Source organism: Phascolarctos cinereus, unplaced genomic scaffold (assembly GCF_003287225.1).
Source record: "Phascolarctos cinereus isolate Bilbo 61053 unplaced genomic scaffold, phaCin_HiC Scaffold_2;HRSCAF=192, whole genome shotgun sequence".
Taxonomy (NCBI): Eukaryota; Metazoa; Chordata; class Mammalia; order Diprotodontia; family Phascolarctidae; genus Phascolarctos; species Phascolarctos cinereus.
Window position 1 is genome coordinate 346,952,284 of NW_027555625.1, and position 15,869 is coordinate 346,968,152.

The 15,869-nt window shown below is 38.9% G+C and overlaps 1 protein-coding gene across 1 annotated transcript; it reads left to right on the forward strand.

Annotated features, from left to right (window-relative positions):
- Positions 1–5,663: 5,663 nt before the first annotated feature.
- CDKN2AIPNL (CDKN2A interacting protein N-terminal like) lies at positions 5,664–14,626 on the forward strand. The gene is made up of 2 exons (XM_020991211.2): positions 5,664–6,087; positions 13,382–14,626. Exons 1-2 carry the CDS (start codon positions 5,846–5,848, stop codon positions 13,428–13,430), a joined length of 291 nt encoding a protein of 96 aa, XP_020846870.1. The 5' UTR covers positions 5,664–5,845; the 3' UTR covers positions 13,431–14,626.
- The last annotated feature ends 1,243 nt before the right edge of the window (positions 14,627–15,869 follow it).

Sequence of the window (15,869 nt, forward strand, 5' to 3'; positions counted from 1 at the left end):
GATTTGTTGAACCCTAACATTTCTTTCAATTTTAAATCTATGCTGCTATGATTTTTCTATCCCAGCAATTCTTAAACTTTTTGGTCTCAAGACCTCTTTACATTCTTAAAAATTATTGAGGATCCCAAAAAGCTTTCATTTAAATGGATTATGTCTATAAATATTTACCTTACCAGATATTAAAACTAACTTTATAAAATATTTATTTATTCATTTAAAAACAGTGATTATAAATCTATTACCTGTTAATATAAATAATATTTTAATTAAAATAACTGTGTTTTACAAAACAAAAAAAATAGTAAGAAGAGTGTTATTGTTTTATGTTTTTGCAAATGTAAATTGCAAATTGCTTTTGCAACATCAAGGAAAATGTCAGCACAGTTATTCCAAGGTAAACCATGAGGCAGCTCAGTGGTACAATGGACAAAGTGCTAGGCCTGGAGTCAGGAAGACTCATCTTCCTGAGTTCAAATCTGGCCTCAGACACTTAGTATGTGACCTTGGGCAAATCACTTAGTCCTGTTTGCCTCAGTTCCTCATCTGTAAAATGAGCTGGAGAAAGAAATGTCAAACCACTCCAATGCCTTTGGCAAGAAAAGTCCAAATGGGTTCTCAAACAGTCAGACACAACTGAAATGACTGGATGACAGCAAAAAAGAGAGAGAGAGAGATTAAAAAAAGGTATTCAACACTGACTATTTCAACACCATTTGTTTTTGTTGACTAGCATTCACATAAAAGAATATCTTCTTCAGTGATTTTTTGATGCTGATACTGGGAGAATAAAGGCAAAACAGTAAGTCCAGACACATCATTAGCTTTTCTGTTTTGATCTGTGTGAATTACCATCTAACAAACTCCATTGTTCACTCATGAGAAAAATAGTGAAAAAAGTAAATTATGGCTTAGTATTGTTACGAAAATGGTTATGACATCATGAGTACCCTGAATGGGACTCAGGGACTCTTGGGGGTCCCTGGACCTCACTTTGAGAACGGCTGTTTTATTCTATGTCTATATGTGAATTTTTCTTTCCTAAAAAGATTTCTGGTGGGCATCAATAGGCTACAACACACTACCGAAGAAGAATAATGCAAGAGAAATAGTAAAAAGGACATTTTCAGACAAATATATGACTAGGAAAGAAGGAAGGTCAGTCATGTGGCAAAAATAAGGGGTAACTGATAAACAGGCTGTGTGTTTTCTCATTATCTACATATTGCCAAGAAATCTAGAGGAAGTCCTATGGAATTGTGGTGCCAAACTCAAATGGAAACCCTACAGGGCATATTGACTTAGAATACTACAAATTAACATTATCTATATTGCATCATATTTTTTTTTCTTGGTTAAACATTTCCCAATTACATTTTAATCCAGTGCACAGCCTCCTGGCTTTTTCAAGTTTTTTTTTCTATCTATTGAAATAATTATGTCATTCCAGATGTTTTGGTTTTTAAAATGATTGTGTTCATTGTATTGCTAATGTTGAACTTTCTTTGGATCCCTGATCTAAATCTCATTTCGTCATAATGAATGATTTCTTGAATAAATTACTGTAGTCTATTTGAGAGGATTTTGTTTAAAAATTCATTAATGATATTCATTAATGATATTAACCTATAGTTTTCTTTCTGTGTTTTATCTTTCCCTGGTATAGGTATTAGGACCATATTTGTCTCACAAAAAGATTCTGGTAGGGTGCTTTCTTTCTTAATTTTTGAGAATAATTCATGAAGTATCAGTACTAATTGTTCTTTAAATGATTGATAGGATTCCCCTGTGAATCCACCAGGACTAGATGTTTTTCTTCTAGTAATTCCTTTATAGCTATATCTATTTCCTTTTATGGAACTGGGTTATTTAAAATCTCTATCTGATTTTTTGATAGTCTGGGTATTTTACATTTTTTGAAGATATCCTTCAATTTCTTTTGTGTTCTCAGTTTTGTTACCATATAACTATGCAATATGTTCTGATTGTTCTTTTTATTTCTTCTGGTATTATTATTATTTCACTTTGCTCATTTGTTATTTTATTGGTTTGATTTTCTGCCCTCTTCCTTTTAATCAGATTAGCTAAAGGTTTATAAGTTTTATTATTCTTTTTCAAAGAACCAGCTTTTAGTTTAATTTATCATTTCTATGATTTTTTTATTTCCAATTTATTTCTCCTCTGATTTCTAATATTTGCTCATTTTTGCCTTATTTTAGATTTGTTTATAAGTTGGCTTTCAATTTTTTAAACATATATTTTAGTTCATTAATCTTTTTTTCTATTTTGTTAATATATGTTTATAAGAATATGATTTTTCATCTGAGGACTCCTTTAGCAGCATCCTAGTAATTTTGATACATTGTTCCATTATTTTCATTTTCTTTCACATTCGTTTCTATGATTTACTCTTTGACCCACTAATTATTTACGATTTCATTGTTTAGTATACCTCTGGAACAGCAATAGCTGTTTTGTGTTCATTTTGTGAAATTGAAGTGTTTAAAAAGATAACATTTAAGGGGTTACTTGGGAACTAATTATCAAGTGTGTTACTGTTGACCAGGAATTGGTAAACCAGTTTAATGCTATCATGATGAGTGAAGGATGGACTGAGGATGAAGTGAAAGGATAGCTAATTGAGGCAACACCTCTTTCAGCAGCTAGCAATCTAGTGGCAATGGAAGCAGTAGCCCAGTAACCCGTATTTTAGTAGTCAGTGACCCAGTAGCAGTGTGGAATGACTATGGAGGCAAGTATTTGTGGCAATACATATTTATGGAGGACAGACAGTAGGCCTAACAATACTATTATAAGGAACTCAGTATTGAAAATTTTTAAGGGGTATTTTCCCTTCCACATGAAGAACCTTGGAGTTCCGACTGGCACATGCCTTAGAATAAATGCAGGGGCACCTAGGTGGCACAGTAGATAGAGCACAGGCACTGCAGTAGGGATAAACTGAGTTCAAATCCAGCCTCAGATACATAACTCTCGCTGGCTGTGTGACTCTGGGCAAGTCACTTAACCCCAATTGCCTCACCAAAAAAAAAATGCAGATGTGCAGGTGATTAACATAGGGAAATATAGGACATGTAGATCCTCAGGTTACTTGCTTTCGAACTCAGTCTTTGAAGATGTAGCACCCCCAAGGACTTGGTGCCTAAGAGCTTCCAGGTTTTGGATAACTAATTTGACAGCTCAGAACACGTGGTATATACAGGATATTTATATCAGGTCCCTTTGATACCCACCAAAAGGAGTGGGGAAAGGCCTCTAACTTTTTTTCACAGTTGGCAAGAACAAATCCAGAGGACTGTAATCAGAGGAGCAAATAGACAATGTCAGATATATCAGCTCTAAGTAACTGATGAGTAAAGACTCCAAGTGATCTCCTGATTACTTAGGGTTAACATATCTGGTCAGAACAAAGATAGTGGACAGAGAGAGGGGCTGGAAGCATCATAAACCAGTCCAGGGTAGTACCTAGGACACCTTCTAGATATGAACTGTGGGGACCAAAAGATACTCTGCTTCAGCTTAATTAACCTTACAAACGAAGTTCAGGCAAAACTGCTGAACCGCTGAACAAACTAATGCGCTTCTCCCAGAGAGTGAAAAAGAGATTAGATGTCAAAGCTTTGGAAACAGTATGGAATACAGTCAAAAAGACTAAGTTTCCTTCTATAACAGCTATGGACTACATGCACGATAAATATGCTGAAGAGAATAATGCAGAATCAGTTTTTCAAAAATTGAATTCCACTGAATCAACAGTAGTAGGAATGGAGATGCTCCATGTTTCCAAAAACTATTACCTCAACCCCAACATCCTTTCCCGGATCCTTTCTTTCCGAGACCCATCCTTTTCCCAAGACCCCATGTAGTGCTGATCAGAATGAACAGGTCCCTGATCCGCTACATAGAAACTCCTGAATGACAGTTACGTGCCAATAGTTTTACAAAGGTCACTTGAACCATATGCATTCAGGGACTGGCCTCTAGAAACTGAATGAGGACTGCCCATGTTTTCATTATGTCACAATGAATCTAGAATCCCTAAGAGAATTAACTACATCCATGAGAAAGTGGATACCACAGCTCTTGTCTGTCTCCACCCGGAAAACATCTCTGGATTTCAGCATTGATTTAAATAAATGCGACCTATTCAAAGTACCAGCAGAGTGACGCAGGCAGTAAGTAGGGTCTCATTATCTGAACACCTTGACAATCCACGCAGTCTGCATATAGAGGTTTATAGGAAAAAGGCTATCTTCTCAAACGGCCTCAATTTTTTCAGTGAAATATAAGGTAAAGTTCTCAGCTGAGAGGATGAAGCGAGAGTTGTGCGAGGCTTAAGGAAAGATGAAAAAGTTTCCTCCCTTCATCTCTGGGGTTTGCTTTGGCAAAGAGAAGGTCCACTTCTTGAGAGACAAAGGTGAAGGAGAAGATAGTAGGGGGAAAATATTTGAGTGATACGAGAGGGAAAGAGCCCTTCTCCTTGCCAAGGCAAACCCCTTGACGTGCACAAGAGATCCCATTCCATCTCATCTTCTCTATTAGGCCTAATCTCTCATTTATCTTCAATTTCTCCCTGTCCATTGACTGCCTATGTCTCCTATAGCCTCAAAAAAACCTTCACTTGATCCATCCATCCCCACTAGCTCTTATCACACCTCTCTCCTCCCTTTTCTGGCTAACCTCCTTTAGAAGGTTCTCTACAACTGATACCTCCACTTCCTTCCCTCTCATTCTCTTCTTAATTTTCTGCAGTATGGCTTCCAACCTCATCATTCAACAGTAACTGCTTTTGGGGCAGCTAGGTGGCAAAATGGCCTGAGTTCAAATCTGGCCTCAGACATTTCACACTTACTAGCTGTGTGACCCTGTGCAAGTCACTTAACCACCAATTGCCTCACCAAAAACCCCCCCAAAAACCAAAACAGTAACTGATCTTTCCAAAGTGACCACAGGTCTCTTAATTCCCAAATCTAACGACCTTCTCTCAATTCTCATCCTTCTTGACTACTCTGCAGCCTTTGACATTGTCAATCACCCTCTTCTCCTTGATTCTGTCTTCTCTCCAGGTTTTTGTGATACTGCCCTCTCCTGTTTCTCCTGTTTCTTTTTCTGACTCCTTTGCTGGGTCTTCCCCAGTCATTCCCTCCTTGCTTTTCCTCAAAACCAACATTCCATCTCCCAACTCCAGGCATTTTCATTTAGCTTTCTTGTCTTCCTTTGAGTCTCAGCTAAAGTCCCACCTTCTACAAGAACCCTTTACCATTCCTCCCTAATCTTAGTGCCTCCCTTTTGTTGATTATTTCCAGTTCATTATTTCTCCTCCTCCTCCTCTTCCTCCTCTCCCTCCTCCTCCTTCTCTTCTTTCTCCTCCTCCTCTTCCTCCTCCTCTTCCTCCATCAGACTGTATGTGTGTGTGTGTGTATATCCCCAGCGCCTGGCACATAAGCACTTTAATAATACTTGTTAACTTGACTTGAGGAGTATGCGATAGTTGGAGTGTTAACAGTGACGGTGACACAGAAGAGTGACCCTTGGAACAATGACACCCCAGGTGGCCCTGGGGAGGTGACACTGGGAGGTCACACCAGTGACATCCACAGTGCAGGCTCTGAGTCACTTCCTCCTCCCCGCAGGCGGATGACTGATGACGTGTTTGGGTGCCTCAGGCCCCGCGCCTGGGCAGGTCCTCCAGAGCAGTCAAGGCGAGAGCGGCGAGAGTGGCCTCCACGCAGGAGCCTCTCTATCCGGAGGATAGAGGCCCGGTGCACTCTGGGAAGGTGGCTGTCAGGCAGGCTGGCTTCTGGGTTTGGTGGTGTTTGGGAGCGCGATGGTTGGGGGTGAAGGGACTTCAGCCGCAGCGGAGGAGCTGGTGAAGGGGACGAGGCAGGCGGCCGAGTTCGCCGAGCAGTTCCGGGCTTACTCGGAGAGCGAGAAGCACTGGAAGGCCCGCATGGAGTTCATCCTGCGCCACCTGCCCGATTACCAGGATGGGCCCAACGGCGGCGGCCGCCTGGACCGGCTGCTGGCGCTGTCCATGGTGTGGGCCAACCACCTCTTCCTGGGCAGCAGGTGCCGACTCCTGACCCTGACCTCCACCCCCTTTGGGCCCACCACCTACCCTCTACTAACCTCTGACTCCGGGACCACCAGCCCAGTCCTGACCTCTGACCTCCTCCGTACTCCTTGTCCTAGGCCTAACTTCTGACCCTGGGATGCTGTCCTCTGACACCCCCCACCCTTAGCCTGATGTCTGGGCCCACTGCCCGAAGACTAACCTCTGAAGCCCCCTCTGCCGCCTTATTCCGTACTTTGTTCTCCGAGCCCACCTCCCCAAGCCCACTCCTCCACTCAAAAGTCTGTTGGACAATCCCTGGCCATAAGTGAAGGAGGGGGAATTAATTCATAACCCTTCCCTCATCCTTCAGTGCACTGAGGATGAACCTAGGCTTGAACCCCTCTTCATTCCCCTAACTCTGTCCCCACACACCTTTGGTCCCTTGAGTGTTGAAGCAGATTCATGTGGTCAGACCTCTGACCAGCTGGAGCCAGTTCCATTCTGCTACACCAACCCTATTGTATTAGGCTTTTCCCTTTCTGATATCTAACTCACTGAGCTCCTTGACTTCTTCTCTCTGACTGTTTCTTGATTGGGGCCTTTTCACTGATGACTCCTTTTTCTATGCCCATCTCATAGGGTTTCTCTTTCCCTTTGGCGAAAACTTTCACCCCCAGCTACCTCTCCTTATTCATTGTGATATGGAAAGAGTCTCGGATTGGAAGTCAAGAGACTTGAGTTTCAGTTCTTCTCCTTCCAGTAATTTGCTATATGAACTTAGATAGGACTCTTTCCCTCTCTGAGCCCTAGTTGTCTTCTCTGTAAAATGAAGCATTTGAACTAGACCATTTTTGTGTCATGGACCAATTTGGCAGTCTGGTAAAGCCTGTAAATCCCTTCTTAGAATAATTGTTTTTTTTAAATAAATAATTGAAGGAAATGCTAAATTCTAATTAGATGTTAGTGAAAATAAAGATGTAATTTTTTTCCCCTTGCAAGTCCATAGATCCCCTGAAATCTATCTATAGATTCCTTGGGGGTTAAGAACCTCTGAACTAGATGGTCTCTAAGGTTCTTTTCAGATCTAATATTTTGTGAAAACCTTTTTTTTCCCTAGGAAGATAAAACACTTTTGTCTTCTCCTTAATACTATATGGACAATATTCATATCCTCTCATTGTCCTGCCCCTTCCCCATCAGCAACCCTTCTGACAGCAGACATGAGAACAGACATAGAGTACCTATCTTACCTGGTTTCATTCCTGGAGAAGCCTGGGTCATTCCATCATCCAACTTATGCAAATGGGGATCTTTGTTTAACATGAAGAACCTGCTTTGTGCCAAGAATATAAAAAGTATAACCACTTCATTTAAAATGCTCCTTTCCAGGGTAGCAAGGTGGCACAGTGGATAGAGCACTGGCCCTGAAGTCAGGAGGACCTGAGTTCAAATCCAGCCTCAGACCAAACACTTGGCACTTACTAGCTGTGTGACCCTGGGCAAGTCACTTAACCCCAATTGCCTAAAAATAAATAAATAAATAAAATGCTCCTTTCCTTCACAGAGGAATAAGTAGTGAGGATGAATAAGTCTGCCCATAAAGCATGTTACTGAGATGGGCTTCAGAAATGACAATAAAAATAGTTTCATATGCATGATTGTTAAATAACATTAGGTCTCATTCTTGATCCCAGTACTGTTTTCACTGTCAGTTAAGGACTAGCTCTGTCTCCAAACCTGCCTGATCACACAGCTTTTCCTAGCCCAAGCCACTATCTTGTACTTTTAGACTTACAAGTGCAAAGCTACAGACATGAGAAGAACTTGAAGATCTTTAGGTCAGGGGTGGAAAAAGTACATATCCTTTCTGTTTCCTATGCCTTTCTCTCTTTTTTTTCCCTCTCCCCCCACCATGTCTCTGTCTCTGACTGTCTCTCCCTTTGTTTCTGTCTCTTTGTCTCTCATTTTTAATGCTCTTGTTCACTACCCAAAAGGACTAAGTTTCTGGATTTTTATTTCCCTGCCACTGGCATTTTCCTACTGGATCCAAGTAGTGGACCAGAAGACCAATCAGGCTAACAAGAAATAGCACCTTTTTTATTTCTTTCAGAGCATTTTGCTTTGAACTTTTGGATTTATTTAATTGAGTAAATGTTGGCTAAAATGATAGAAAGAAATAGAAAGAGACACTTCATTTGGAAAATTGTTATTTACCCTAGGGTAGGCCAGAGTTGTGTTCGTTTGATGGCAGGTGAGAATATAGGTGCAGGGTTATATACAAGTTTCGTAATAGTTTGCTATTCATCAAGGTTGCACACAGGCATGCACATGGCTGAATATTTTTTTTTTATGAGGCAATCTGGGTTAAGTAACTTGCCCAGGATTACATAGCTAGTAAGTGTCAAGTCTCTGAGGTCAAATTTGAACTCTGGTCCTCCTGACTCCAGGGTTGGTACTCTATCCTCTGTGCCACCTGGCTTCCCCACATGCAGGCTGGATATTTCAATGCTCATTGATCAGAATTAGAAGTATGCTTAGAAGCTGGCATAGAGTAATAAAGACAGAATGGTGGAGAAGCTTAGGGGAATGAAACTTTTCAGCCTTTCCTCATAAATGAGCCCCAAAAACAAAGGAAGGAGACTTCTCATAACCTTCACTATTGACAAGAAAGCAGCCTACATCTGAGTCCCTCACTAAATCTTGTTGAAGTATTTGGGATGACCAGGAGGAAAGTAGACCCACAAAGAATGCCTGCTAAGTGAGCAGGTAGGAAATCCAGCATAGCAGTAGCCCCCTCAGAGGGTGCTGAGAACACAAGAAAAATACCATACCTTATTTGCAATAGCTTTCAGGAAAGCTGTTAGAACAGTTTTTGTTTTAAAAATGTTCCTTTGTTTCTGTATCACCTCATATGTCATATACTCTTCACTCCTCTCACTTCTGGAGAATCATCTCTCATAACAAAGAATACAAAGGAGGAGAAAAAAAACACAGTTCAGCAAAACTACCCAACACATTAAAGAAATCTAACATTATATGCAGTGTTCACAGACATAATTCCTTCCCCTCAAAGAAGGTGAAGGAGTGTCTTCTCATATCTCTTCTTTGGGATTACCTCAGTTCCTAATCTGAATATTTCAGTGGTTTGGAGTTTTCGTTTTATTCTTACCGACAGATCAGATGGGATAAGCAGGAGGTGTCCATTTTTAAACAGACTTTAGTGTGTCATTTAAAAAAATGTCAGCAGTTAACATTGTAAAGTTCCCTAATAAGATTACTTGCAGTATACTCAACACTGGTGAGTTTCCTTGGAGCACAATCAGTTCCATTATTCTCATAGATTTGCCAGTTGCTTGATGTATACATGCAACATCAAGTTAATTTGAAAATATTTTGTCTGTTCACATCTTCTTGCTTATCTCCTCCCTTGATTTTTTATCAGAAATATATTTACTTTCAAAATTCAGTAAACTTGTATTGAGTCCTCTGTGTGCAATTAAAGCACTCTGCTAGTTATTGTATCCTGCCCTTTCCTTCCTTCTTAGCACTCTCTCTTCTGTGGTCCTCCTTCCCATGCTGCACCATTGTTCTCTGTTTTATGAAACTGGGGTGATTCCTAATCTTTGAAGGTGTCTCTCCAGGGTACCAATGATCTGGGTACCTTAGGGAATTATCTTTTGGTAACTTGGCAGGTATAGTATGAATCTTCAGTGAAGGGGAATGGTTCCAGAGATCATTAAACTCTTTTAACGCTTAAATAGCCTAAGATATGAGCTGAACGTGAATATATGAATATGAATAAAATCTCTGGGTTATGTGTACATCAGTTTCCTTCAAATAAAACTTTGTTTTCTTAGTAACCAAGTTTAATTTTAGGTCTTTGATGCTACTTAAAATGAAATGCAGCTGATCCGGAAAAATGAGATACTTAGAGGGAACAGAATGTCTTGCCAGTTGTCAGAATTGTTCCAGATAGACACATCCTGAAAAGGGGTCACCTTTTGTTCTAATCTGCCTACTCCTATTTGTAGATAATCTCTAAGTGCCCACTGGAAGAAGTAATGCTGAGCATAAAGGACTTAGCAAGAGGAACCTATATGTTTTGTCACTTGCTTGCCCCTTTTGTGTGTGTAATAGAGGAGGCTGGCAAATGTTAGGAAAAAACTCCTGCCCCAGGGAAAAAAGAAATCTGGTTTAGAGCTATCTCACTAAAAAGTCTGTTCTTCTTCTCAAGATTGATTATAAACTCTAGAGAGATTGGGATCTAAATCAGACTTACAACTGGGTACGGAATGACTTCAAGTCATTGGTATCTCACAACCAGATGGAGAAAAGGACTTTTTAAATGAGAATTTTTAGAAGCTGTTATTGTGTTACACAGCTTTGGAAGAGTGAGTTTTCTTAGGCTCATCTACCTTATTTTTCACCCACCATAAAAAATAAATCAGTGCTAACCTCAGATGGGTGGGATTTGTCACATGGCTATGTTTATGGCATTTCTGGTGGGAGAGGGAAAGGGGAATTAAAATGACACATCAGACACATTCAAGAAACAATCTTAATTAAAACAGTCATTCTAAGTCCCATATTGTAAGATTCTGTTACTAGCCAGCATATTTCTGGCCAATTGTTTGATAATTAAGGTATTTCAAGAGCTGTTTTGAAGGAAGGTTGTTATTTCTGCGGTAGTTATAGTTAACTTTCCAAGGTAATATTATTATTATAGAGAAAGATGTATTTGATAAAGAATGAAAAGATACTGTTGTCTCAGAGGAAGAAGTTTTCAACCTGAGTATTTTATTAATTTTTCCTGAAACGTTGAAATCAAAGGGGAGAATAGCTTTATAGAATATGATTCTGAGTCTCAGTCAACTTTAAAGCAAAAGAAGACAAAGAAGTTAGGAAAATAAGTTACTTACCTACGCTTTGATATGTTCCTGTGGAAGCAGTGAAACACAAAGCTAAGTCTCTACATATCATGATTCAGGTAGATACATCTACTTTGGCAAAAGCACTCAGGGTATTAAGGTGAGAGTTGAGAACCAAGTAAATGTTTAGAAATTCAGCCTGACTGTGCTAATAATTCCTAAGCACTACTGAAAGCAAACTTGTGGTTGGGCTGGCCACTTGGATGGGTCTCCTGGATGGTTCTTTCACATTACTATCTTTATGGAGTGAAAAGCAAAGAAGTGAGAAGCATCAAATTCTGAGCCACTGCAACAAATTTGTTGCATCATACGAGATATAATTCAGTCTGTGTTGAATGTCTCCATGTCCTGTGAAGCTGTCCTTCCTGATGAACTTGGCAAAAGCTAGGATTATAGGGTACTAAATCTACACTCTAAGGAACCTTAGAGGTCATCTAGTTTAACTCCCTCCTTTTACAGGTGAGAAAACCAAATTCTGAAGAAGTTTAATAATTTGCTTAATGATAGATCTTTCCCTCTTGAAACATGTATTGCTGGCTGTAGTGGTTTTCAGTTGTTTAAAAAATTGTTTTAAAGTCTGCCTCATTTTCATATATTTAAAATGAGATAAAGCAGTTCACAAACCTTAAAGCATTCTTGCTGTAATTTATGAGTATTATTACTCATTAGCTGTGGGAGATCTTGTCAAAGGTTTGAGATAACTAATCCCACAGTTTTGAGGGTCATTGGATTATTTAAACTCCTCTACCTTCTACAGAGGTGGGCAGGTGATTGGCTCATTTATGCCACCCAACAACTTAAAATACCTTTAGTGGTTGTATTTCAAAAGCCTACAAATGGAATATAAAATCTACAAAAATCTGTGTGTCATTCATATCTCCCAGTCTCTGCGTAGTTGTTTTTTTAAGTGTCAATCAATAAACATTTATTAAGTGCCTACTATGTGCCAGGCACTGTGCTAAGTACTAGAGTGTTTTTAAATGTTCCTTTACTGTCTTCTTGCATACCTATTTTTTCTCCCTCTCTCCTTTATTTCTTTCATGTCTCTATAGTTTTAAAATGTCATTGCAACATTACAAAAGTGAAATTTATTTTTTAAAAACGTTTCATTGATATCTTTTGTCTTTACATAAGTTATTTCAATCCTTCCTTTCTAGATTAAACTTTCCCTAGAGACAAAGAAAAACAATTAAGTAAAATATCCCATACAATGACCTCATCTGAATATATACAATAGTCTATCCTATACACAGATACTATCTCATACACACATGCACACACCCTGGAGGAGGAAAAGTTTTATTACCTGTTCTCAGGGACCCAAAATGAAGTGTATTTTTAAATTGTTATATTCATTCTAAAAGTATATGAATGGGACATTTTATATTTTTCTTTAAAAGGGGGGATTACAGATATAATTCCAGCCCATGGCAAAGGGCCAACTTTCCCAGCCCTTGTATTCCCTCTATCCTTTCATTGCATTCTTAGATTTTTAAACATTCTTAAAATGTTTAAAACAAGAAATTGAGGGAATTCTGTAATTATATAAGCTTTATTCAAAATAATTCTATTATGCATTAGATGGAGCTTTTGGTCTAAAGATGGTTTCTTTAGCTGATGAAAAAATCTTTGGAAAGAGGCAGTACCCCTCTTTGATTTTTTGCTCCTGCTAAGGAATTTAGTTTGTTCTTTCATTTATTGAGAAATATAGGATGAATGGCTTTATCTGGGAAGTAGGTCATACCTTGAAAACTGTTTACTGGAAAGAATACAGGATTGATCTTTTTGCACTGCCAATGTTAAAGAAGCCCACTAAAATACAACCAAAGTGCTTTCTTCACACCCTGTTCAAGAGTTGTCTGAAGCTAATTATGAATTTACCAAAGGTGCCAGAGAGTATGTACCCACGAATAATATTTCTGCTTTTACTCACTTTACTATTTGCAGAAATGCTTTTACAATTTACAGCAGCGTGAAATCCAGAAAAGTATAACCTTCCTATCACTTAGCTATATGAGTCAATGTGAAGTGCTGTGAATTACTACCTGAGTTTGGCTGTTTTTAATTGAGAACAGTAAGTATTTTGGTGACTAAAGAGAGTTACTTTCCTCAGAGCATACCAGCAGAAAAGTTGTATTTCAACTATTTTATGTTACTGCTTAAATTGTAGACTAATGTAGATTCAGCATGACAAGACAAAAAAATTAGGTGCTGGGTCAGCAAATTGGTGGCGGTTGGTATTTGGCAGATTTTTCTAGATGTGGTTTAAGATAGTAGTAGTTTTGGGGAGAGTTGTCTGGATGACACAAAAAATATATCCTTACTTATGGAAATTTTGGCTCCATAACCTTTTATTGTTGGTTTGTTTGGTTTTTTCCAGTGTAAACACTAAGGAAGATTTCTCCAATTTTCATCATGCAGTTGAATGATTGACCAAGAGGGTAGACTGAAAGGGCTTTTGAACATAAAGGCTTTTGCAAAGCTTCTAGATCTCACATACACAGAAAGAAGAGAACTGGGATGAAGTAAAATCATTGCGTTGACTTCTTTAACTGTCATTGTCTTGGTAGCTACCTTTTTAAAGCAAATGTAGATGGTGTTTTTTATAGACAGTGAGTTCAGTAATATTGTATAAAATCCCTTTCTGATTTTCTCTTCAGTTTTAAAATATCAAGCTTTTTTAAAATGTCATGATTATTTTTATCTTGCAAGTCATCATGACAAGATTTCATTTCATTCTTGAACTATGAGTGAAACAGCATGAACTCTTTGACAAAACTATGTATTTTTCTTTGTTATTTTTAAATTTAAAAATATATAAAATATGTCCTTCCTTTGACATAAATCAGTGGAATCAGAGACCAAAAATATCCATCCTTGAGTGACCACCTGGTCAGCCCCCTTACTTGAAAAACAATAGGGAGATAAGAATCTATTTTCTTTGCAAAGCTCTGAGACCTGAGACACCAATTTTTTTACTCCCACCCATTCTAACATTTCCTGTTAGAATCCTGTTGGGATTTTTTTTTTATAAAGCAAAAGTTTCCCCTTCTCTCTGGAAATAAAACCAGAAACTCACCTTTCATTAGAGGATCTACTTTCTCTTTCCTAGGCTAAATTATATCGATTGCTTTCACTTATTACAGCCTTGTTAGTATTTTGTGATTTTCCTCTGTATCATCTTCATTCATTCATGGATAATCTATACAAATTCTTGTGGAATACCTACTTATGTTCAGGCTGGATTCACTGGAATTTGACTATGAGAGTCACTGTACCTACTGTATTCAGGTTTGAGTTCTACTCCCTGTGTGTAGGATCCAGTGAAGAAGGAACCGTGAGGACATCTTCTAACTTCTTTTTTTGTTTGTTTGTTTCTATTTTTTTGCTAGGCAATGGGGTTAAGTGACTTGCCCAGGGTCACACAACTAGTAAGTGTCAAGTGTCTGAGGCCGGATTTTAACTCAGGTCCTCCTGACTCCTATCCACTGTGCCACCTACCTGCCCCTCTAACTTCTAATATGGCTCAGGAAGTATCTAGACCACATTTGCTCAGCTCCTTCCAAGTCTTTTCCAGAGAATCCTTCAAGGGATTCAATAAATAACCTTGATTCAGGTTTCCTTTTTCAAGATTTGGCATTGATGTCAAATGGCAACAGGCTGCTGGGTTTTTTCTTTTTCTTTTTCTTTCACTTCAACAAGTGTATACTCATATGCAAGATGCTGAGGATACAAAGGCTGAGCAGCCCCTGCTCTCAAGAAGCTTACATTCTGCTGAGAGATACAACATGTACACAGAGAAGTGTGTAACAGGTCATTTGAAGTGGGAGAGACCATTAACAACTGGGAATCAGGAAAGTTACACTGCAGAAATGTTAACTAAGCTGAGAATTGAAGGAAACTTAAGATTATAAGAGGTGAACAGTCCATCTGGTTTATCAGTTTTTGGTTGGTTCCTAGCTTCAAAGCAAAATTGTTGAACCCTATTTGTACAAGTGGACTTAGCTTTCAGAAAATCCATAAAAATATGGATGTACAATTGGCCATACCAAGAATTCAATGATTTCTAACAGTAAACCTTCCAAGTACATTTTAAATGTTCAATTCATAAAAAAGAAGTCTGTATAGGCAGGCAAATAGGCATCAAACCTTCAAGTGCTTATGAGGCCAGGTGCTTGCCAGAGATACAAAGCAAAAAGACAGTCCCTACTCTCAAGGAGCTTACATTCTAATGGGGGAGAGATAATACATAAAAGGGAACTGAAAAGGGAGGATGGTGGGGAAGCCCAGAAGCACAGCTGGGAGGAGAAGGAAGCATGTCCAGACTGGACCTATCTCTAAAAAGGAGACCCAGAAGGAACTCATCAGTGGGAGAAGGGACTCGGTATGGCCCAGCGATGTTTAGGGTGAGAAAGCCCCAACCATGAAAGGAGAAACTCCAAGATGAGAGGGCAGTTTTGGGGGATGGGAGTTGGGGAGTTGTACGTAAAGCAAGTTGATTTTCTTACCTGTACACTTGTTAAAACTGCCCGGCCAATTTGTGCGAAGTCTTTTCATAGAATTTCACTACTTTATTTCTGACTTAAATTAACTAAGAGATCATATCAGATCATGTTAAACTCTGATTATATCATCCAAGATGTTTTCTGTTCCTCTCTAGTTTAGTGCCTGTTTCTATCTTCCAAACTCATCTCCAGATGTTATCTACAAAGTTAATGCACATCTTTTGTAACCCACTTTCCTACCAACATCTATTTCCAAAATCCTTCGAAATATTATCCTTCAGATGTAAGCCCTTTGGAGCCATTGGTGCAGATGAAATAGCACTCAATTTTAGATTTTGAATCCAGGCTCTGGCACTTTCTACC